At 33.2% G+C, this 25,304-nt stretch overlaps 1 protein-coding gene across 5 annotated transcripts in view; it reads left to right on the top strand.

Moving 5' to 3' along the window:
• The window catches only part of babo (TGF-beta receptor type-1 babo), a 76,458-nt gene continuing 51,154 nt past the window's right edge, over positions 1-25,304 (top strand). For 2 of the 5 annotated variants that reach the window (XM_074176922.1, XM_074176925.1), the window contains exons 1-2: positions 1-376; positions 17,841-17,958. In XM_074176922.1, the coding sequence (XP_074033023.1) occupies positions 307-376; positions 17,841-17,958 (188 nt within the window). In that variant the 5' untranslated portion in view covers positions 1-306. Of the gene's footprint in view, positions 377-17,837; positions 17,959-18,181; positions 18,331-25,304 lie in introns of all 5 variants that reach the window. The other 3 variants (XM_074176921.1, XM_074176923.1, XM_074176924.1) reach the window with 2 other exon arrangements.

The following is a 25,304-nucleotide window of genomic DNA, read 5'->3' as shown; positions in this document are numbered from 1 at the left end:
CATATATGTTAGGTTGTGTGCTTTGTGATCTTGACATGGTGGACGCATATGAGATGAAAGAAGTTAAAATGTAAATGTTAATTACGATTTTCTGCGTTATTAGTAATTTGTGAAGTTTCAAAGCAGTTTATTGAAATCTGTTAATTCAGCCAGGGATACTGCATTCAATAAACTCGTTTTTTAGTTATGACAAACGTTAGTGTGGATAATTAGTGATTTAAGTGAATTGATGGCAGACTATTTTCAATAATATATGTGACTTGATCAAGATTTACATGTTTTTAGTGACTATATACAAAAATTGAAATGGGGGGTATTTCAAGAACTGTTTTATTTATTTCCAGCTGCATAATTTGCCTGAGTCAGAATATTGTTGGTAAGATATTTTGAGATTCTTTCAGTATGTTTTCATTTACAGGTATTTTTCTCAAGATTGGTTGAGTTGTTGATTATTTAAGGGACAAGTCAGATATGTATACCGTTTTTACAGGGTTTGCGTTAAATAAGCACTTTGATGTATTAGAGTTCCAGTATTTACTCACATAGTGGACAGAGTATTGTCAAGGAATCCTTGTACCCAAAATAAATTTTTTAAACATTCTTCAAAGTATTATGAATTCAGTTTCAATTAATAAGCAGTCTGTTTTGAAAGAACTAATCTTAGGCATTATATATGATCAGTTATTATTTTGATATCTGACCAGTTTTTTGCTATAAGTTAAAATATACCTACATTACTGTATAAGCTGGGAAATAAGAAAATTTGAGTATGAAACTGTTTGTTAGTAAGTTTTTGAATGGTAAATTTGTGAAGAAATAAATAAGACTAACCAATATAAGTGAGAACTATCAGAAAATGGGTAGGTTATCCAAAAATGTTTCAGAAAATAAGGAAAAACAACTGCCTCAAACAGCTACTTTCTGCTGCTGATCCCAAGATTTTGAAAAATCTTTTTTTTCTAAATTTGCATACTAAATGATAATTCCACTTTTGACAATTGTTTTCATTTTGATCTGTACCCAGAATTTCTGGTAAAACACTTATTTTCAACTCATCATCAGCAGTATTATGGATAGTCAACGATTCATTCAATTTCTAGTATGATTTTCAAATAGTTCACCAGGTCCAGAACATGTCCCGTCTTTCACACTGTTTTAAAAATATCTGACATTTATATGGCACAAATATTTATATAAGTCATGAATAAATTTAGCTGTCTCTTTGATCACAACTTTATAATAATAATAATAATAATAATGTTTATTTTCCCAAGAAATAATAGAGTTTATGATAGGGAATATTGTAATTAATGAACAACAATAAACATAAGTTATAATAAATTCCTTTTTTTTTTAATTTTCTATTGAACTAAACAGTTTTTAACAGATTTTCATCAAGCTGTTGAAAAAATGAAGAGTTTTTGTGATATAATGATTGAGCTTGTTAAGTAAATAAATGTTTTTTTCTGTTCAATAAATATTTTTTTAATTCATGTTCAAAAGTATTTGAACTTCTCAACATTTTAAGATCACTTGTTATAATATTACCTACTGTAATTAAAGCCATTGTGTTGAATAGATTTTTCAACAATATGTATTTTAACCTGGAACAGAGATAAATAATTTGTTTGTCTTGTTCAATGGTTGTGAGAAGCATGGTTAACGGTAAATTTTAAATAAGAGAATTTGCGACTACAAATTGGATTTCTAAAAGAATTTTTTTAGAGATCAATGTTGGGTAAATACTTTTTTGAACATTCAGTATAAATTGCGCTTAGGATTGCAGTATTCAGTTCATATTTTTGACAAATTAGTTTTTTGGTAGTACTGAAATCTTGGTGAATTGTTGTCACATCAGGCTCTCAATGAATCAAGTTTTTGTTGATTATGATTGTGCAAAAAATTTTCATCTGAAAACTGACTAGGATTTTCTGGATTGAATACAAAAAAATATTAATTGATTTGCAAGTGTAATATTCGATTTTACCCAAAATTTTCAGGGCATGATTTTAGGATAATTTTGTACTCTGTTCCCTGACAGGACGTCTTTTTGTGAAGGATGTCTTTTTTTTGATCAGTGGGTTCTGCTAGCTTCACCGTTTAGCTGGCAGACCCAAAATCAAACTATTTCACTTTTAGAAATTCCAAATTTGAAATAATTTTTGGCTTATTGCAGGCTTCTCCATGATGGAATTTTACAAATAATGTATCTTATGGATATAAGTAGGTGAAATTATTAGCGATTTGGATAAAAAATAAATTGATGATGTTCATATAATACTTTGACAAATTATTCTTACAATTTATTTTCAATTTTTCTTCAATAGTTTAAAACTATATCAGTGATTTTACATTTTGTAGACCGGTCAGACTTATGTTCTCAACTTTTTGCTAAAAGTAATATGTCTATGTCTATATGGGTGAATTTATTTTTAATGAAGTTTGAAACTTTAATCTTTTTGATTGGGTAAAATATATTGATTTGTCATATAACTACTTTTAGTTATCATTAACGTGTTTCCAATATCATTGATCCCAGTGATATTTGTTCAAAATTAGATTTTCCTCCTCTAGTGTGGGATAATAATACTATGCACTAATTAGTGTTGAAATATAAAGAAAAATCCTGTGATATATTTCTGGAAAAATTTTCATTACCTGATGTTGACATCAGAAAAAGAGGCTAAGGACCTTATTTAGGATCTTATTTATCTGAGCGTAAGTAGTCAAATTGTTAAAACGACTAATTATTCTGAGGAAGGAAAAATAAACTGTGTAGTTCCACAAGGCTCAGTCCTAGGTCCACTATTATTTCTTTTGTATATAAATGATCTGACATCTATTGATATTAAAGGAGAGTTCACACTATTTGCTGACGACACTATAATTTTATGGCATGATTAAAATCCCTCTGAATTTGAAACAGTAATAAATCATGATAATAGTAATATAAAAAGATGGTGTGACGCAAATCTTCTCAGTTTGAATATCTCTAAAACAAACGTAATTTGCTTCAAATGTTCCATCAGCAATTTACAAGTTGACAACATCTTTGTTGAGAATAAACCATCAACCAAATTTCTGGGACTATCTATTGACAGTGATTTGAAATTTGAAGACCATATCATGTTATCCTCAGGGTCTTATGCTGTGAGGCTGACATCTTATGAGTTGGGATTTGCTGCTGCCAAAGAAACATATCACTCTCTCATAGAATCTCATCTAAGATACGGAATTCCTTTCTGGGGTGCATGTACTGTGACAACACTGCAATCAATTTTATTTATATAAAAAAGAGCTGAACGTTTTCTGTGTAAAGCAAAACCACGAGATTCTTGCAGACCACTGTTTAAGGAAAAGAAAATCCTCACTGTAATATCTTTTTTTATTATTGAAATTATATGTCTCGTAGCAAAACATCAAAATCGATTTTCAATTAACACAAACGCCACTCGACAAAAAACGACTTTAATTTGCCTATTCCAAAATATTCCCTCACTAAAGGATCTTTCATTTATAATGGGTTAAAAATGTTCAATCACCTACCATCAAATCTGAAATTTGTATGCAATAACGTAAACTTTAGGGAAGTTTTGAAGGATTTTTTTTGTGAGAGAGCCTATTATAATTTATCAGAATACTATCAAGATAGTTTTTGATTCGACTTGTGGATGACTCGTTTCATGTAATCAATATTGAAAGTTTTCCAAATAAACTCTTATTGGCTATATTCTTGCACATGATGTATTGTGCTATGTAAATACTAATTGTTTTTGTTATTTTTTTGTTCTTTGTACATATGTTCAATAACTACCTGAAATTTTATTCAACAACTACCTGCCAATATATATTATTTTATAGTGTATAGTTTTCGACAACATTACTCGAATAATTATAACTTGAAAAGTAGCGATAGCTACTATGTGTGAAATTGTTTCTCAAATTATTTTAACCAAGCTTTTTCAATAGGATGTTAATCTTCAGACAATAAAGCACGTTTTGACTTTGAGAGCATTATTTGACATGAATTGAGATATGGCAATTGACAGCTTCATGAGAATTTGAATCCAGTCGGTGCAAAACCAGTGATGGCTTTTTGATTGCACTTTAGGTCTGTTAAAAATGCAGGGGAGTTTTAATTTTTCTCAAAAATTATTCATTTATTCATCAATTTGAAAAGTCGCAGAGGGACAAATCTGGTGAATACGGAGGCTGAGGCATGATCAAAGTGAATACTTTGAAGAGACATCAGCTTATAGCAGGGTCCCCCACAACCAAGTAAAATAAAAACTCATACCTTAATTAACTGTAAATAAACGCTTTGAACTTGATTACAGTGTTGTTTTTGAGCAAAACATTACGAACAAGTAATGACGAGTGAACAGATGTATTATCGAGATGCAAAAGGCGGTTTTGCGAACGAACCCTTCTGCCACACGCTTCATGCCCAAAATTTCGAAAAAAATTGCCTAGCATGAGCCAACCCATATACACACACCCTTCTCTTATAGTCATTCGATGATTCTTCGTAACAATTTTCTTCACTTTATCAACATATTCATCAGTTGTTAAAGTGCTGGGGTGTCAAGGACGAGTATCGTCATTCACATCTTCTCGATCATCTGTGAAAATCTTGTACCATTTTTCTGACTCAGAGTACAATCACCATATGCCACTGTCAACTTTTCAAGTGTTTTGAACATTCACCATATTTTTTTAACATACCCTGTACGATTTTAGTGGAATTCCAAATAAAAAAAGACAACAACGGTTTTTCTATACACTTGGAAAGGTCATTCGCGATTTTATAAACAATAATTTTTGTCTAATCGGATTTTCTCAAGTTTCGTTTTTTGCTTCAGTCATATATATTAAAATACTAAAAACTACTGACTTTTTACTTATTATTTAAAATAATTTCGTCTCAGTTTTGTTTATATTGTCAATTTGTTTAAGTGGCTGAAAAAGAGGTAATACATAAGGTTAGGTTTGGAAAATTAATAATGTTATTTTCATATCTCATATCTAATCTTGTCAGCGATTATCGATAAAGTTTTCTATAAAACCAAACAACTTTTTTTGTAAATAATATTTACGTTTTTTCTCATGAATAGCAAACTTGTTTTTCCATCTGAATGATATGTCTAATGATTGTTACAGATTAAAGTATTTATTCATGGTGGAAATTGCAGTTCATATTTAATAATAAATATATTTTGCTTGAAATGGCTGCACTAATTTTGAGTTTTTTTGTTTTCCCTTTCGCTTATTCAAAGATTCAAATAAATGTATGTAATCGGTTATGAGGGATGGTTTGCATGTTTTTACAAACAACTATTAGATGACTGTAAAGGAATGTGGCATTTGTAAAGTTCACATTCAGGCTAACTTTGTACTCTGTTCCCGAATTTTTTGCTTTTCATTTAACGAAGATATCTGCTAACTCAACATTAGGCATACAAAACATTTCATTGGATCAGAATACGTCATAATGTTAGGCTCCTATCCCAATAGCGTCGAGGTTTTATAGGTTGTTTTTATTTTATTTTTTTAATTCCCCACTTTGTGGGAAATTTGAACTTAACACTAATTTTAGGCTCTTTCGTTTATATTGACCATTTTTTACCTCTGTTTAAATTGAATATTTGGGTGTTCATCTCAGTCAGACAAACGTGATAAAAGCCGGAAATAATTTTTCGAAAATATTCTTGGAATATGGGTGAGAAAGAAATATATTGAGGATTTTAGTCATATTTCAGACTCCTATGACTCCCCATCGCCGAAATTCCATGTTTGAAGTTACACTTCTTTTGGCGGGCACCGTCTTGAAAAACCGACACCCTGAAGTTAGCTTCTTCTTTGATTCATAGGGCCGTTGCTTCTCAGTCGAGCGCATTTGGCCAAACTTTTCCTGTCCATAGTGAATTGAAGCTTTGTCAGGGGGCGCAGCTTTCTTGCTCGAAACAATGCTGTCATCCTAAGTTTATTCATTCAATTTTTCTTTTATAAAATCACTTAATTTTTTTTACTGGTTGCCCCCTTTATGGGAGACCTTCGGATAAAATTATTAACACATCCATTATCAAACTGACGACCTTGGCGAATCCTTCGACATCCAGCCTGGTTACAGGTGTAGAGGGCCGCTAGACCTCTCGATATGACTTTCCCGAATAACACATATATTATCGTACTGACGACCTCTTCGAATCCGTCGACATCCAGCCTGATTACTGGCGTAGGGGGCCGCCAGACCCCTTAAAATGTCTTTCACTTCAATATTTATTCAAACTTAACATCTACGTTCCATCTTTGAGGTCGGTCGTTATCGGCACAACACGTGTTTCGATCACCAAATGATCATCTTCAAGAGGAAGATTAAACATTTTAATCTTCCTCTTGAATATGATCACGTGTCGAGGTGTTGAAAATAACGATTTGGTGTTAGAAAAAACTCCAGTAATATTCATTACTACACCAAAGGTTCCAAACAGTGCATCATAAGATCATAAAACGTCTAAATTGGTAGCAAATTGCCAAAAACGACTCTCCTCGATAGAAAGACTCAACAGATTGTCTCTGGCCTGGATTCCTGGCCATACTGGCCTGGAAGGCAATGAGGCTTTGCCAAACAAAGATTGAACACCTGGGTGGCAAGAAGATTTATGGACTTTTGGCAGAATCGGCCAGAGTTGGCTCACTCCAAGGCTTTTATTCTCCCTTCGAAGCTTGATACCAAAAAGTTGTTGGACTTCAGTAGGGATGGACTACGATGTCTAACAGGCCTTCTTACAGGTCACTGTCAGAGCCGTACTCTTACCATCTGGGTTTATTTGGTCGTGAGTGAATAAGTGTGAGCCACAATAATCCCTTGCAGGTTGCGGTGGAGGGTCGAATAGACCCACTCACTTTGGACCTAACCTAACATAACCTATAAAAAAACTTTCACTGTATTAAATGCCTTTTTTTCTATTATCAGTGTCGCTTTTTATAAACGTGGGATAACGCGAATAATACAATTTTTAGAAAGATTTTCATCTTGTTACTCCAAAAAAGTATAACTTCTTACGTGTGTTCATAAGTACACACACACACACACTTTTTTATTTTTGAATCAGTGGGTTCTTCTAGCTTCAACGTTAAGCTGGCAAATTGAAATCTTTACTTTTTGAATTATTTCAACTTGCAAAAATTCCAGGCTCCAGGTTAAATTATACAAAATAACGTCAATGCCTTTCTTGATCTTTCATATTAGAAATAACTTAATAAAAATCGTAATTAATCTTGCGAGGAAAAAAACGAAAGAAATCATAAATACATAAGATATTTTAATTGAATAGTACTGGCCGATACTTGATGAAAATCCATATTTAAAAAACTAATCAATAGAGTTTATTCTATGATTTTCACTATAAGGGTTTTACAAAAACCGCGACACGTGTTTCGCTATACAATAGCTTCTTCAGGCATAACCGAGAGTTACCTCTAAATTACAACCTTATATACTATTACCTAGTACCTATTCGTCTACCTAAGTAATAAGTCTACCTGAAAAAATATACCTGAAAAAGTCAGGTATCAAGACATTTTTCGAAAGTCTACCTGTAAATATACCTAACTATTTTTACCTGCGAATGAACAGATTCAATAATGGCGAATTATTCAATTCAGTTTGATCGTTTATAAGATGTTGAGAGTTTTTGAATTCGTTTATTTCCATACTCTCCCAACAGGTTAAGTTTCAAACCTTTCTTCTGGAAATAGAGGGGGGGTTTGTATTCATGGTTGAACTCATGTCCCTCTGAGATTAGATGACTGGCATATTTGGAATTTATTTTTCCGTTCCGAAAACTATATTTGTGTTCCTTTAAGCGGGTTTTGAACGTTCTTCCAGTTTGACCTATATAAAACATCGGACATGACCCACACGATAATTTATACACTCCTGATTTTTCTGAAACTGAACACCTTTGCTGGGCAGAAAATCTGAAATACTGCGTGTAAATACTGCGTTCAAAACCAACAACAACTTGGGCATGCACATTAAAAATAACAAAGATAAAAGTTCAGTTTCAGAAAAATCATGAGTGTATAAATTATCGTGTGGGTCATGTCCGATGTTTTATACAGGGTGTTCCTTAAACACATGCTAATATTTAAGGAGGCAATTCTTAGACCCATTTTAAGAAAAAAACTTCCTATGGATGTATGTCCTAAACGCCTTAACTTTTGAGATACAGGGTGGCAAAGTTTTCAAAAATAATCAGTTTTTCAATAATAAGTGAGATAATTTCGTAGACATCTTTGGCATATTTGGTACATATGTTCCATGCCTCAAGGCGCATTTTCTGATGTACACAAATTTGTATTTTTTCAAACAGTGGCATCCCTACGGGTTTCGCATTGAATATTTTTGGGGAAAAAGTACTACGCCAATGCTTTCTTTTCAAAATAAAATCATTTTTAAAATCCTCATTTATTTTTGAGAAAATTTGATCTCCTGGTATTTCTTTGTCCGACGCATGATTTTCACTCAAAAAAATAAAAATCAACAGAAAGCAAATTAAGAAATTAGATCAATTCTAAAATGAATGAGAATCTGAAAATTGCTTCATAACGCATTACCAATTCCCTGATAATATTTGAAAACATAATCTGCAAAAAAATAAATTTTTCACAAAAACGAGTTTCATTTTATTTTGTGACAGTAAGTCTAAACGAATAGCACAAATTTGTTAATTAGTAATAATACCAAAATTTCTATGCATGGAATTACGCACCCGTTCAAATATTCCCGGCGTATTTCGTATAGTTTCACACGAGGCAACTATTCGCTCTTTTAAATCTTCTAAAGTATTAACGGGAGTTTTATTTTGAAAGAAATTTGAAAAGAAATCACATATCGACAAACTCCATATTTCCAAGAGGTGCAGTAAATAAATTCTGCTACACGTCATTTATTCCAGGATAACTAAATTTATGTTTTCAAAAATTATTAAGCGGTGCTGCGTTATGACGTAATTTTAATTGAGAACAGTGCATCTGACAACAAACAAATACCTTTTAGATCCTCAATTATTTTGCAACAAATCTGATCTCTTAGTTTGCTTTCAGTAGATGCACGATACCGCATCAGATTTTTAAGGAATTTATCCTTAAGTAAAGCGATTTTTAATTTTTTGAGCGAAAACCATGCGTCGGACAAAGAAAACCCAGCAAATCAAATGTGCTCAAAAATGTATGGAGATTTTAAAAATAATTTTTAATTCAAGATAAAGCAGTGGCGTAGTATTTTTTTCGCCAAAAATATACATTTCAAAACTCGTACGTACGCCACTGGCAGAGAAAATTAAGAAAATTGTACATCAGAAAACACGCCTTGAGGCATGGAACATATGTACCAAATATGCCAAAGATGTCTACAAAATTATTTCAGTTATTATTAAAAAACTGATTATTCTTGAAAACTTTGCCACCCTGTATCTCAAAAGTTAAGGCGTTTAGGACATACGTCCATAGGACGTTTTTTCCTTAAAATGGGTCTAAGAATTACCTCCTTAAATATTAGCATGTGTTTAAGGAACACCCTGTATAGGTCAAATTGGAAGAACATTCAAAATCCGCATAAAGGAACACAAATATAGTTTTCAGAACGGAAAAAAAACCACATATGCCAGTCATATAATCTCAGTGGGACATGAGTTCGACCATGAATACAAACCCCTCCATTTCCAGAAGAAAGGTTTGAAACTTAACCTCTTGGAGAGTATGGAAATAAAGAAATTCAAAAACTCTCAACATCCTATGAACGATCAAACTGAATTGAATAATTCGCCATTATTGAATCTGTTCATTCGCAGGTAAAAATAGGTATATTTACAGGTAGACTTTCGAAAAATGTATTGCTACCTTACTTTTTCAGGTATATTTTTTCAGGTAGATTTATTACTTAGATAGACGAATAGGTACTAGGTTATAGTATATAAGGTTGTAATTTAGAAATAACTCTCGGTTATGCCTGAAGAAGTTATTGTATAGCGAAACACTTGTCGCGGTTTTTGTAAAACCCTTATAGTGAAAATCATAGAATAAACTCTATTGATTAGTTTTTTAAGATATTTCAGAAAATATTCTTATTCTCATGTATACAAATAAGACTGACTATGCTGTTTTATAATTCCAACTGAACAAACGTATTTATTTATACTACTATTAAAAATATCAGACACCATCACAAAATGCACACCAGTGCTTATGTAAACTTTATTCTTTGCATGTTCAGTTATCTTGAACAAAATGGAAATTTTGTGTTTGGTAATTATTGTGTATCTACTGACAAAAAAGAATATGTATGAAGTATTAGTTTGTCATTGAAATAATCCTTTGTCCTAGGTCAGTTTTATTTTTGTGGAGCTGTGATAAAAGCAATATACAATTCCTAGTATCTAATCTATGTAAACATTAAAATTTCTATATCATGTTCAGCTTTTTCAACTTGCTTTTGATTGATATCGTTTTAATAGACGTGAAATTTCATTTTCGTTCGTTAGATGGATAAATTATTCTTTTCATTGAATGAATGTTTAAGTGATGACCTAATATGAGATGCATGTTGTCCCTTTATGCTTATACTGCCCATGTTAAATTACTTCCTTTTCCTTCTATTGTGTGCCTTTTGTATGGTAGTTTTGATTATGTACATATTTGTTTTACTTATAGTTTATATCACATGTCCTGTATGTGGTTTATCACGTTAAATAATAATGGTGAAACCAGTAATCGCCTTTACAACTAGCGAAGTTTGCATCAAAAAGAGTTTTTACAAATAATCCAGTTTCTATTATGCACAAATTGAAGTTTGTTGACATCAGAACAAAGATTCCCACATTTTACAAACTGATAAGAAAAATATAAAAGAAGTAATAATAACGTGGAATATACTGTGTGAAAGCCAAATGGAATAAATTATTTATTTCGGTTACTGTACATATTTAAAAAAAATCCGAAACACGTCAAATATAAATTATAATTGGACATTCTGCAACGTAAAAATGCCACCCCTACCTTCAACCCCCTTCGAATGACAGGTACAGCCCCCAATTTTTTAAATGGGTTTGTGAAATATCATTTGAAAGGTCTCTTCATTCCCTATTCAAAAATGTTATCGCTTTCAAGTTTATTGCAAAAATTAAAATAAAGATAACAAACTGCAAATTTGTGGTTTGTTCATCGATTTTTCTAGAGCATTTGACTGTGTGGATCACTATGTACTATAGTCTATTTCAAAAGAGTGTAGAGTAATAAATCATGAAGTGTCATAAAATTTGCCTGAATTTCGTTGTCGTCCATGGGCGTAGGCAAATCTTAGGATTATTAAACTTAATAATTAAAGTAAATTAAAAATTACAGACATAGATAATAATAAAAGGCCATTTTTGGGAAGTAATTTGGTCTAAAACTAAGTACCAACATGTATTTAGGTAAGTAAAATTTCTTAAAAAAAGATTAAGATTAATTTTAGTGGTTCTTGTAAACTTATTTAATATGCAATTTGGGTTCATATACTTGAGCATGATTTCTCAAAAAAGGGTTAACACTTAGTTCCGAGGTGCCATGTCATTATAATAATCCCTTTTTGACCCTGCCCACCAATCATGCAATACCTATTAAACCCAGGTAATTAAGAAAAAGGGTTTAAATATATTGTAATGGTGTCTTAAACATTCGAGTTATAATAGTAATTGTTACTACACCAATTAAATGTACAGTGATATTGTGATATAGAAATAGTGAAAAAGTTATAAAATGGGGACATTTACTCCAAAGAAAAGAAGTGTAAAAAATTCTCCGCTATCTGTTTGCGAAAAAGTTATAATTTTAAATGTATATGATTGCATAAAACACGATCACCCTAGTTTGTCTGTGCAAGAAAGTGTTGAGCGATGTGCCCGAATGACTGGAATTGGACAGTCCACGATTTTTAAATTATTGCGAGAAAGAAAGATATCAGGCCAGGTAAGTCCATGCAAGAGAAAATCAGGAAGACCAATAAAAATCTTAGATGAAGACACCAAATGTGACATTCGAAGAAAAGTTCATTCGTTTTATTTTAAAAAGGAAATACCCACTCTTGAAAAAATATTTATCGAGATAAGCCAAGATAACGATATTCCTTTGATATCCAGAAAACTTTTATGGAAAACTTTAAAAAGTATGAATTTTGCCTGGGAAAAGCACAATCGAAAGGCACTATTACTGGAAAGTGATGAAATTGTTTGCTGGAGACGAAAATATTTGACAACTATAAAGCAGTACCGCAGAGAGCAAAAGAAAATTTTTTATCTTGATGAGACGTGGATAAACGAAGGTTATATAGTCAAAAAAATGTGGCAAGATAAAAATATAACAAGTTCTCGCCAAGCTTTCATAGAAGGCCTTTCGACGGGTATTAAAGTGCCTTCGGGAAAAGGGAAGAGGCTTATAATTGCTCAGATTGGAAGCGAAGACGGATTTTTAAAAGAAGGTTTGTTAAGCTTTGAGTCGTGCCGGACGGGAGATTATCATGAGGACATGAATTCGGATGTCTTCGAAGACTACTTCGGGGAAATGTTAAAATTTCTTTCAGCTGATTCGGTCGTGGTTATGGATAATGCAAGCTACCATTCAAGGCGCTTAGAGAAGGTACCAACTTCAGCTTGGAGAAAGCAAGAAATTATTAACTGGCTGTCAAATAAAGGTATTCAGTTTGAGACGAATTCAGTAAAGAAGGAACTACTAGCCATAGTAAAACAACATAAATCTCGCTTCATGAAATATGCCGTAGAAGATGTAGCAGAAAAGTATAAAGTAACTGTGCTGCGCCTACCGCCATATCATTGCGAATTAAATCCTATAGAACTTATATGGGCACAAGTTAAAGGATATGTTGCAAGGTACAATACCACATTTAAAATGAAAGATGTCAAGGTATTGTTTGATCAAGCCATTATGGAAATCACATCAGAAAACTGGCAAAAAGCAATCCAGCATGTTTTAAAAGAGGAAGATAAAATGTGGGAACTGGACAGCTTGGTCGATCAGGTGGTTGACCCTATAATTATAACACCAGGGGATGATGACAGTTCTTCGGATGAAGACTATACTGATGTAGAATAATTTAATTGAATTGTAAATATACTGTAGCGGGATAAGCAATCTGGACAGAGATCAGTGTATCAGTGACAGTGACACTTTTGCTTAGGTTAGGGTTTAGAATTAAGGGTAGTCTGAATAATTATTTTCTCGGAAGGTTCTCGAAAATTGTACCTAGTAATCTCTAGAACATTCAATTAGGGTATAAATAGAGTGTTGTTAAACGTTAAGGGAAGTTCACAGTTTTAGTATTGTTCAAGTGTCAAATTGTAATAACGTATCCAGTAAAGTTCTTGTCGTTTTTGTGAATAAATTGATTTAAAGTCCCCACAAGTGTTTCAATACGTAAAGTTCGTTCGTGTGTGTTTGTGAGTATTTCTCGATTTCGGTTCGTATATATTTTATTGTTACATTTTATATTTTTTTAATAACACTGTTCTGCTGTATTAAATTTTTATTTCCTTTAATATAATTTTTATGAATGCATATTCTTTTGGCAATTATCCCACTAGCGCGCCTCTGGCTCAGTATTTATCCGTCGATAACAATGGACAAATCCCTTAAAACAGGGTGATACCTACCTGCTCTTTATGAAACGACATAATTTTGCAATGCGGACTAGGGAAGTGACAGAATTTATTGACGGATCACCCTGTAGCGCTTTTGAATACTTAATGAGATTTTATTACTCTACACTCTTTTGAAATAGACTATAATCCAGAAAATGCTTCGCTATGGGGTTCGTGGAGTTGCCCAAGATTGGATGAGGTCATATCTAGAAAACAGGTCACAAACAGTGAGAATTCAAGGTGTTCACAGTCAGTCCTTGACCTGCAAGCAAGGAGTTCCACAGGGGTCTATACTCGGACCACTGCTTTTTCTTATTTATGCGAACGACTTGATACAATACCTAAATAGTCTTTCAAAGGTACATATAGTTGCATATGCAGACGATACAAATGTTCTGGTCACTGATTGTAATACATTAGCGCTTGCAGAATCAGAATCCATATATAAGAAAATAATGAAATGGGCTGAAAAAAATCATTTAGCACTAAATATCAGCAAAACAGCATTAGTCAAATTCACAATGCAGAACACCACCGAAACTCTCAAAATATATGAAGATAGCCAACTAGAGGTGACATCCAAACCAGAAAAAAATGCTAGGTCTATTTCTAGATCATAAGCTGAATTGGGGTCCTCATATAGATTCATTATGTGATAAACTACGAAAGAACTGTTATGCACTGAGATTTATGTCGAATCATTGTGGAAGAGTGGTGTTCCTAAGTCTGTACTATGCAACTATTGGCTGTCACTTGCGCTATGGAATCCTGAATTGGGGTATGAGCTTCTCAGCGGTCAGAATAAATGCTAGTTTAGGATGGCGACACTCATGTAGAAGCTCATTCAAAGAGCTGGAAATACTCACAGTTGCTGGTCTGTTTATATATGAGATGTGTCTCTACGTTCATAGAAATAAAGAAAAAGTTAGCGCAAACCAGCAAGACCACCCATACGCAACTAGACTAGAGGGTTGTTGATAGCGAATCCTCACCGAATCTCCCTCTATCAAAAGAGTCACCTATACCTTGGACCTAAATGGTATAACAAGCTAGATGTTTCTATTAAGGACTTAATGAACATCTGCATTTTCAAAAGACGCAATTGAAAAAATATCTTATCGAAAAAAACTGCTACACCGTTGACGAGTTTTATTAGTTACTCTCGATAAAAAACTGTTAATTACCTTCATATATACAGTTTAGTATCTGTCGTGTTTTGTTGTTTTATATGTATCTACTTATATTTGTTTTTAGTTATACATGGACGTCTTCCTTGTTACGGTATGTAAATGTTTATTGTAATGATTTCATACTGTTCAACAAGTGAAATAAACATTATTTTCATTATTATAAAAAAATTAATTAAAATTATGTGGTTACCGAAATTCGATAAAATACACTGAAAAACTAAAATGTAATGCAAAACGTAATGAAATGTAGATTACGAAAAAGAGCTATGGATGTTAACGAAGTAGATGTTCAAAATGTTCACCGGGAACGTCTTGGCAACATCCTAATCTGAAATAAAACTGTCTTTTAACATCATTGATGGTGCTCCATCCTGCTGAAACCGTATCGTATTCACTGGAACTTGAGGGTTTCCTGGACCAGGGATGACATCATTTTGAAGTAGTGCCAAATAATTATCGCCATTTAAGTTGCCCTCAATGTTTCCAACAATTCCTGCTCAAACATTAACCTTTTTAGGGTATTGCGTGTGATCTTCTCTCAAGTGAGGATTTTCCGTTCACCAGTAGCGGCAATTTTGCCGATTAGCATGACCCTAAAGAGACAAAGTACACTCACCAGAAAACATAACGTCTTCTAATTGGATGATATTGTTATCCAACCTGTCCATCATTTGCTCACAAAAATTAGTTCTATCAAAATCGTCTTCCATGAGCTCCCGAGTAGGTATAATTTTATAGGGATGCATTTTATTTTCTTTTAATATGTTTACTATCGATGTATGGCTAACATTGAATGTAGTGGATGCCTGTCTACTTCATGTATGTGGGTTTTCCTCAAACTCAAGCATCTAATCTAATTTGAGTTCATCAATCATTGCATTGGTAGCTGCTTTTTTTATCTGCCCCACATGAACAAGATCGCTAAACTGCTTTTCTATTTTGCTTATTGTTCTTTGAGATATGGGCGGTAAATTAGGAAATTTCTCATGAAATAGGCGAGCTACTTCCTGTTGTGTTCGGGTTTTCTCTCCGTAACCAATCATTTGTAAAACTGTTATTTTATGCATTTCTGTTAATGTAACCATTTGTCAGACTTCAAGTTAACGAACTTTAAACTTAAATTAAATTACTGACAATGTTGTAGGTAGGTAGGTCTAAAGTGAGTGGGTCTATTCGACCCTCCACCGCAGTCCATAAAGGTTTATTGTGGCTCACACATATTCACACTCGGCCAAATAAACCTAGCTTCTTAACGAAGCCGTTTAGTTTGTATGGTGAGTGGTCTTTCAGATCAGATGGTCAGATGAGACTACGGATCTGCCGAACTCAAAGAACCTGATTTGGTCCCCAGCGGGGCAGGCACAAAGTATATGCTCTGCAGTTTCATCATTTTCCAGACAGAGGCGACACACACTGTCTTCCGACAGTCCAAGTCTCTGCATGTGATGATTCAAATGACAGTGACCTGTAAGAAGGCCTGTTAGACATCGTAGTTCATCCTTACTGTAGTTCAACAACTGTTTGGAATCAAGCTTCGAAGGGTGAAAAAACGCCTTGGAGTGAGCCAATCCTGGAAGATTCTGCCAGAAGTCCATAACTCTTCTTGCCATCCAGGTGTTAAGTGTTTGTTTGGCAAAGCCCAAAGCGATGGCAATGACAGGTTCTGATCCAATGAAACCGCTTGCAGCACCCTCCTTTGCAAGAGAGTCAGCAGCTTCATTGCCTTACAGGCCAGTATGGCCAGGAATCCAGACCAGAGACAATCTGTTTAGTCTTCCTGTCGAGGACAGTCTTTTTTGGCAGTTTGCTATCAATTTAGACGTTGCTTGGTTGCCAAGAGTTTCCAACGCCGCTTGACTGTCCGAGAATATTTTTATTGACTTGTGAGTGAGGTTGGATTTATCCAATCTCTCCGCACACAATTCAATAGCGTAAATTTCCGCTTGAAATACAGTCGCATAAGTTCCTAGGCGGGTAGATAACTCTGTCCTGGGTCTGCGACTGAAAGCACCTGCACCGGAACCGGAAGGTGTTTTTGATCCATCTGTGAACCAACAACTATCTGCTCTTAATATTTCCTCCTCCCGCAGGATCCAGTCCTTTCTACTCGGGAATAGTACTTTATAATGCAGTTCAAGTAATGTTGTAACATACAAAACAAGTTGATAATGCGTTTTTAAACTAAAGTTGTCACGGAAAAGATTTACAGTTTTTCAAAGGATACCATCTAAAAAGAACATTGCCATGGTTTTTGCTTACTTTCTTATTATCAATACCTCAACATGAACTAAGTTTTGAGTTTAAATAGAAAGGGTTATATTTTGAGTATATTGCAATAAGTTTTGAGTGTATTTTATGGAATTTCGGTAACCATATGATTCTAATTTATTTTATCTTAATTGTTGCAATAAACTTGAAAGCGATAACATTTTTGAATAGAGAAGAATAAAGAGACCTTTCAAACGATATATCACATGTCCATTAAAAAAATTGGGGGGTTGTAGCATTTCTCCGTTGAAGTATGTCAAATTATAATTCAAATTTGACGTGTTTCAGGATTTTGTTAAAATATGTACCATAACCGAAATAATGAATTTGTTCAATTCGGCTTTCACACACTGTAGATATACTGCTGTGGTTTCTCTCATTTCTGGACAGACTATAGTGACCATGATAAAGGTTTTAAATTAAACCAATTACTGTACAAAAAAGAGAGTGGGCCTGTTAAAGTATTATAAACCGTTCTACATTCGCTGTGGCGAATCATAATGAAATTACAAAATTTTGTTTGGGCACTCTTCTCAGCATTTATAATGAGCGTTTATTACTTTTTACTATCAGTAAAGAGTATAACCTCATTTGAAACCCGCATCAAAGTTTACTAGAACTGTCCCACCTTAACCAACTTGTCTTCACTAGAACTGTTCGTCTTTATTCTTTCAATTTTCAGAAGTATGGTCCCTGAAATGCAAATGTGATTTATGCAAGGATAAAAACTACACATGTGAAACGGATGGATACTGCTACACCTCCACATATCTCAAGAACGGAGTCATCCATTTCAATTACAGGTATGAAGACATCGTTCATTTCTTCTTTTCTAACTGATTCATTTCTAAATTTTGAAATCCAAAATTTTACTAAAGATTAGTATTAAATTGCACACAATCGGAATGGCTCGAACAATAAAATTCCAATCTGGTTTACATTGAAAATCCGATGCCGAAATCTAATCGGTAATTCAACATCCGTAACCATTCGATATTTACTAATTGTTGCATGTTGATGTACTAGATGTTTAGACAGAAAGCAGTTTTTCCCGCCCGAGGATCACAGAGGGTGTTACACTGATCCGAGTATAAGTTGCTGCAAAGTAGATTTTTGTAACGACAAGAAAAAGTTTCGACCCACTGTTATTTCTTTCAGTAATTTAACTAGTTCAGGTAAGGGTGTGACTCCCCTTCCTTAGGTTGCGTATTCGCAGAGGACCTCGAAGAATTCCCAACAAATGGAATAAGAGAGTGTTCTGACGAAAATGTGCGTCATTTGGTGAAAACCAAAAGTTTGTTTTTGTAATAATGCCAATGTTTTTAATGAGCTATTTAAAAATATGTAAATCTTTAATTTTTATATTCTTTGTTTTTTCTGAATATCCGTTGAGAAAAAATGTGTTTAACTTGTTCCCATGGAAAAACAATTCACTAAACTTGCTAACACTAAACAAAATATCAACAACACCGTGATTCATTTTTTGATAACACTGACTATCAGCAGGAAAGAATTGATGAAAGTCATTAAGATAACAAAGTAAGCATAGTATGGAAATTTCCACCATCATTTGCACAGAAAATCTATTGTGAATGAAAAAGTTTGCATCTTTCCAATACCAATTTTGACAATTTGGTTTCTTCTTATCCCCTTCCATTAGTAAACCAAACAGTTCATTTTGTCACAATCTTAATTCAAAAATTCTTGAACAAGATTCTCTTATACTATAACAATTTTCAATTGAAGGTGATTCATTAGCAACGTCGCACTTGAAGTGACCAACGGATAATCCTGTTACCAACTCTGCAGAGGCGCACCAAAATAATATTTTTATTTATTTAAACACATAGGTAATTACGTAAAAATTGTTATAGTATGTGGCGTTACCTGGTGTCAATGGTAAAACTGATTACATTTTCTTATTATGACTAATACAGTACTTCAAAAAAAACAGAAAACTTTACAAAATAATTATTATGTTCCTTTTATATAGAAAGAGAACTACAAAGCAAAGAAATAAATTACAGAATCCATTGACTCGTCCGAAGAGGAATCCCCAGTCACACCTAAATCTATTATTATTTGGTCGAGAACAGTGTCTACCGTCCCGTCCTATCTCCACATTTTCTCTTCTTCCTTGATCACATGGGCTACAGCATTAGCCCAATCTTCTTTCCGTATCCGTTCCATTGCGAGTTCTAATAAACGTCGGATATCAGAAATTTTATATGTCACGTTTTCACGAGCTACGGAACCCTTAATTTGAGCCCAGATTAATTCTATCGGGTTTAACTCGCAATGGTAAGGAGGAAGTCTCAAAATGGTGATGCGTTCGGCACGAGCTGTTTAATGACACTCATATGCTCGGCCTTAACCATGTCCTTGGAAAATGTTATTCTTTTTTGTCCTAACCAACTCTGCATGTCTGCTTTTCTGGTGGTCATAGTTGGCAGCTGTTAACTAATCGGCTGTGATAAGAAGCGTTATCCATTACTATTACCGAATTTGGCTCGACTCGTGAAAGAAGGGATTCAAACCATCCTTCAAAACGTTGGGCGTCCATGTCTTCGTGTTAATCCTCTGTTTTTTTTTGATAAAAAAATTATTGCGCTATCGTCTAAAAAGCCACTCTCGCTACCTATATGGGCGACAATTAGTCGTTGCCCTTTACCTGTTAATCCGCGTAATCCTGTTGATAAATCGTCCATAAATGCTTGACGATAACTAGTTACAGTAGTATCTTGCCAGATCATAGATAATTTTGTGAGCAGAACGCATTTCTCTAATAGAGCGAAGATATCTCCGTCACCATGAGACTATATCTTCTCTTTGTATTAAGACAGATTTACGGGCTCGTTTGGCATATATAAATTTTAAATCTTCTTTTATTATTTTCCTTAACTTCTCTTTGCTCATTTTTGGAATGAGATCATTATCCATTACCTTTGTTCTAATGAATTCGAGGGTTGAAGCTTTATTCTCAAAAAAGAAAGAATGAATGGTATAGCGTACAACATTTTTCTGGTACTCGTCCAATCCAATTTTTTTACTACCACCACAATGTACTTTTGGAGCTTGCACAATCCTAGTCACCTTTTTGTCACGTACAATGCGTTCAATTGTCGACACGGATATTCCCGTTAAAATTGAATACTGGGCTACAGCTTCCACTGTAAGGAGTGTATTTTTTTAAATTTTCGTACACTCTACAGACAATCTGTTTTTCTTCTAACGACATAAACTTCCGCTTTCTTTGTACATTACTCACAATAAAGTGTGAATGTGATGAAAATCTATGAAAATGTATTTTGAAAAACAAGTATCGGCCAACTCTATCTCATATTTTAAAGTTAATAAATATAACATTCTATTTAATAAATATAATAAAATATATTTAATAAATACAAAACAAAGTCACCTTCACAAGAAACAGAACACACTACGCCTATGCAGATAAGGACGATTGATAATGAAGAAACCGAATGACTAGTTATGTCATTTTAAGGACGCAAATATGATAGAGCTGCGAAGTGTTGATCAGTTTACCGATGTTTTAAAGTATTTAGCGAAATAGTTCTCACCTATTCGCTCGTACATCCTATCGATATGCAGGAGGCAAATTTAATGGAATCATCTTAGTTTTCAATAATTATTTACAATGGCGATGCATTGACGATAAAAATGACCCCGGTAAGAATTTAGTTCTTACATTTAACATTGTTGCCGTTAGCTCTTAGTTCAATTTGTATATGAGTTACCTCCAATTGAAAATTGTTATACTATAGACAAGAATCAAAATTATATTTCTTCAACAAATTCTGGAGTAATTAGTTTTTCTACAGTTGAACAAAAATACGTTTTTTTCGTTTTCATCATTACTATGTCTTGGATGACCTTGGAGAAATTTTGAACAGTTCCACGTTCATTAAATTTTGTAGTATTTTTCTGTGAACCTAGTGATGGCATTTCTATCTACGAATTTGTCCAAGGAAAATTGTTCTTCACACCAGAACATGTAAAAAGTCACGATTCTGAAGACTCAAACTTACTATGTGAAAACGAAGCGAGCTCAATTGGTTATATTACCACATAACCATACTTTACTCAGGAACCCGATAATGACAGTATTCCATTTGTGGGATATTTTGTGAGGTTCTCTGTACATTGAATAACAATATCCTTTAGGTTTCGTGCAGATATTGATGATTTTGAATAGAGTAAACACTTTTTTTGCAGTTACTATTATAGACTGGTTTATTCAGATTCTCTACATGAAAATACTTTGTAAAAATTGGAATCTATATAAGACTGATCCTGATCGAGGTGCATCCATGCATTGTCAAAAATACAAGAATAGGATTGAAAAATTTATGTACAAACCCGTCTCAGTAAAATGGATTTATTTGATAGGAAAATTACCGAGCAAGCATACTAAGATGGCTAATTTGATATCGAGGAACTAGTCTACAAAGCTACAAGATATTTTGGCCCCTTGACAGTTCACAGAGTAAAAAATGAGAAGGATGTTGTGTGAAAAAAAATCATTATTCATTAAAACACACCCTGCTTTTCACTATCTAGTGGCTCATGAGGCGTCATGTTCGAATTGTGAAAGATGTTTCGATTATTGAAGATTGTAAATTTTCAGTTAGTCTGTTGGCTGAGGTCTGCAGGTCTCTATCGTCGACGATTCGTCTGCAACTGCGGTAGACATCAAAGGTGATAAGGTAATGGACGAAGTGCTTGTAGCTGTCCTCACAGCACGTACTACGTTGTAGTTCAATATTATTATTATTGTTATGTACTTGACGTGTTGAAGGTGTTGCAGTAAATTTTGGGTCAAACTTGTCCCTTCACAAACTTGACGTGTTTTGTTTTTTTTTTCTAAAATATGTTTCCCTGGCAGTAAGTTTTGTACCACCCCGTATTATAGTGAACATCATGAGGATGTATTCGTAACTGAAGAATGCATATGTTTATAGATATGATTGTTCGACGATATACATTTTATTTTTGGTAAATACGGTTGGTTTTATTTTTTGATGTAAACATTTTTTTAAATCATATTCTGTTACTTCAAATACAACAGAAAAATGTGAGAATTCTGAATATTTCAGTCTATTTTCAAAAACTAACGTCAACTTTTTTCTGGATTTTTATTTCTATGGTATATAGTTGGAGCTTCTACTGCACGAAACCGGTGGTTTTCTGAAGTGTTTTTTTTTATTGTTTTAATACTAACTGGGCGTTTTATTTTGTTTTTGCTTGAAAGATAATGCGGAACGGCAGTTACAGAAAAATCCCGGTACGATCTAATACTAATTTAGAGTCAAGTCATGTTAACAATTAGTTCATACTGTATAGTTTCGAAAGGAATTACAATTCACCTGAACAGGAAAACGTTGCCAAAGACGAAGTAATGTTTTTGTAGCACCCCTCATTGTTTTCTTAAGGGTTACCGACGTGGTAGAATAAAGTGATTTGTAATATACCAGGTGTTCCAAAAGTGCTTTTTTTCTCGATAGATACATGTATTTATCTGGGGCCAACTTTCCAAAAAAACTTAAATCATTATCCTCCAAAGATTACATGGTGAAGTGATAATTAATACTGATATCTCTTAATCTAATTCACAATATAATATTTCAAAAATATCCTTCAGTATAAATCCTGATAATTTTTTTAGGAAAGAAATAGGATATCATATGGTTGATACAAAATTTAAGGAGTTGCCAAAATCTAATTAATACTAAAATGCTTATCATTGATGTTATACATAGAATAATATCAATGATGAAATATCAAATTTGACATGAAAATAGAAAGGCAAGAATTTTTGGTGTAACCCGTTGAAATATTCGGCACAATTTTGTCGAATTCACTTTTTACTGGAGATGCATTACTCAAAATATAATAACAGTACTTTCAATGGTATAATTACATTTTAGTTTGAATTTACTCTGTATGAACTATTTTTCTAGTAGGTCCCTCGTTCACTTAGAATTGTCCCTATATTTTATGATCACATTTTATCAATTTGGGATTCATAGTTGATTAAGAAGATGTGAATTAATATTTATGTAATGAATGAATGAAATAAAACTTTATCTGCTATTGATATAAGTGTCTGTTATTTATTATATTATCGACTAAGTACAGACATTTGACTGAGCAAAACCGAACACACCAAAAAACAAAAGATTCTCCAGGAAAAAATTTGCTCCTTGCAAACATCCTCGAACAAAAACCAGATGGAATTTTATTGCAGGAAAATTATCTTTGGCGGGTACTTCCAATTGATGACGTTTTTCACATATGTGTTTTAAATGAATATGTTTTCGATTTTTCTCAATATATATACTCACTGAAAGTAAATTATATGGGTTATTATGGGTTATTTTTTAGATTTATCACACTCTTTGTATGTGTTGAACGAATGAATACAACTACCTACTAATGACAATATGTGTAGATGTACCCATAATCCGCAGCCCAGGATCCTTTTTCATTATTGCTCATAAAGAGTTTTCATAATTAGCTTCGTTTTGACGAATCTCCAAATTTTTACCCTCTGCGAAAATTCTGGCTAATGGTAGTTAATTAAATGTCCGGGCAATGGGGAATGTTCCTCAATTTGGGTTATTACAGCAAATTCAAGTTTGAACAAAATAAAGTTGAGTTTAATTTATGAGTTTTTCAAATTCACTTCGAAAAGTATTCAAATTGATGTTTCCAAATGTTGGGTTTCAATTTTTAAAAGGATTTGTTTCTAATTCACATATTGGCAACAACGCCTATATCAAGTTGAAATAATTTATACGTACCTAGATATTCTACTTTAAAAAAGGAAAATAATCTTTATAAATCAACAATTAAGGCAAAACATAAATTATAGTTCAATACCATCTCCACAAGCCACATAAACAACAGTTGTTTTGTTATTTATTTATATAGAGGAAGATAGGTTAGGTGCACAAAATGTCATATGTCACAGAATGTCTCGGAACTCGGAACATAAGTAAACAGAACAGCACGCCTCTGAAATATGTCATCTTTGTCTCATAAAGGTAACAGATTCATTGTCCTTTATTAGCTATAACCGATGTTGCTAAATGGTGAAATAGAAATGAATCCCTTCAAATGTTGAATGCTTTATTTCATTCCTCTTTTTTAAGTATTTAAATATTTTTTTAAAGAAAAAGGTTGAAATGATAAGTTTAAAATGCGTTGTTTTAGAGCTCTTTTATGAAAACTACTTGATTTTCGTCAGGAGGAACATTCCCCATTGCTGAAATTTTATTTCCGGCAGTTGATTTTTTAGGTGAAACTACACATAATTTGATAAAAAACAGGAAGGCATTTCTCATACGGTTTCACCAAAACCTCGACTAAAATGTCCTGCCCCACCAACTTGTTGAAATAATGAAGTCATAAAAAATATTATTAGCTATTTAGTGCTTTTTTTTCCAAAGTAAATGCATATTTGTATTAGTTGAATAGTCTATCTCATGTACGCGGTTGGTTGTGAATTTGTTGATTGAATAATCGTACATTAAAAGTTCGCTTTTTTGTTACATTTGACATGAATTTGATTACATCTACAGTCAGTAATGTCGTCGTTGGCAGTCAGTAATGTCGTCGATTTTATAATATAGTTTCAGGTCGTCTGCAAATACTAGGCTAGGAATATTGAAAGAGGTTGACAAGTCATTAATAAAAATTAAAAATAAAAGAGGTCCAAGATTAGAACCTTACGATTTGATCTTCACATTTTGAATGATAGTTCTCGCATTAGCATGGAAGAAATTGAAGAATCTGTCGTACCTGTACCTTTTTTCAGTGAATGGTTCTGAACATACGATTACCAAATAAAGGTGTAAAAAAAAGTTTTCGCAAGTTTGACGGTATTTATATACTGAGTGACAAAGAAAGGTAAACACCCATTTATATTGAAAATATTTCAATAATGTTTTGCATGTGTATTTATGTTGAGGCCAGTAAAAAGCCAATAATATGCGATGAAAAAATACAAGAATCCTGAGTAAAAATTAAAATGAAAGAAATAACATGAAAAACCCAAGCAGGTGGATATTTTGTACGACTGCTCGATAATAGAGTTATGAAAAGTTAATTTCCCAACAAGAATGTA

This window comes from Leptinotarsa decemlineata, unplaced genomic scaffold, assembly GCF_025532065.1.
Source record: "Leptinotarsa decemlineata unplaced genomic scaffold, Ldec_3_MD MMD2_tig00002082_RagTag_RagTag, whole genome shotgun sequence".
Lineage (NCBI taxonomy): Eukaryota > Metazoa > Arthropoda > Insecta > Coleoptera > Chrysomelidae > Leptinotarsa > Leptinotarsa decemlineata.
The sequence above is the reverse complement of the archived record's forward strand: the minus strand, read 5'-3'. Positions and strand labels throughout refer to the sequence as shown.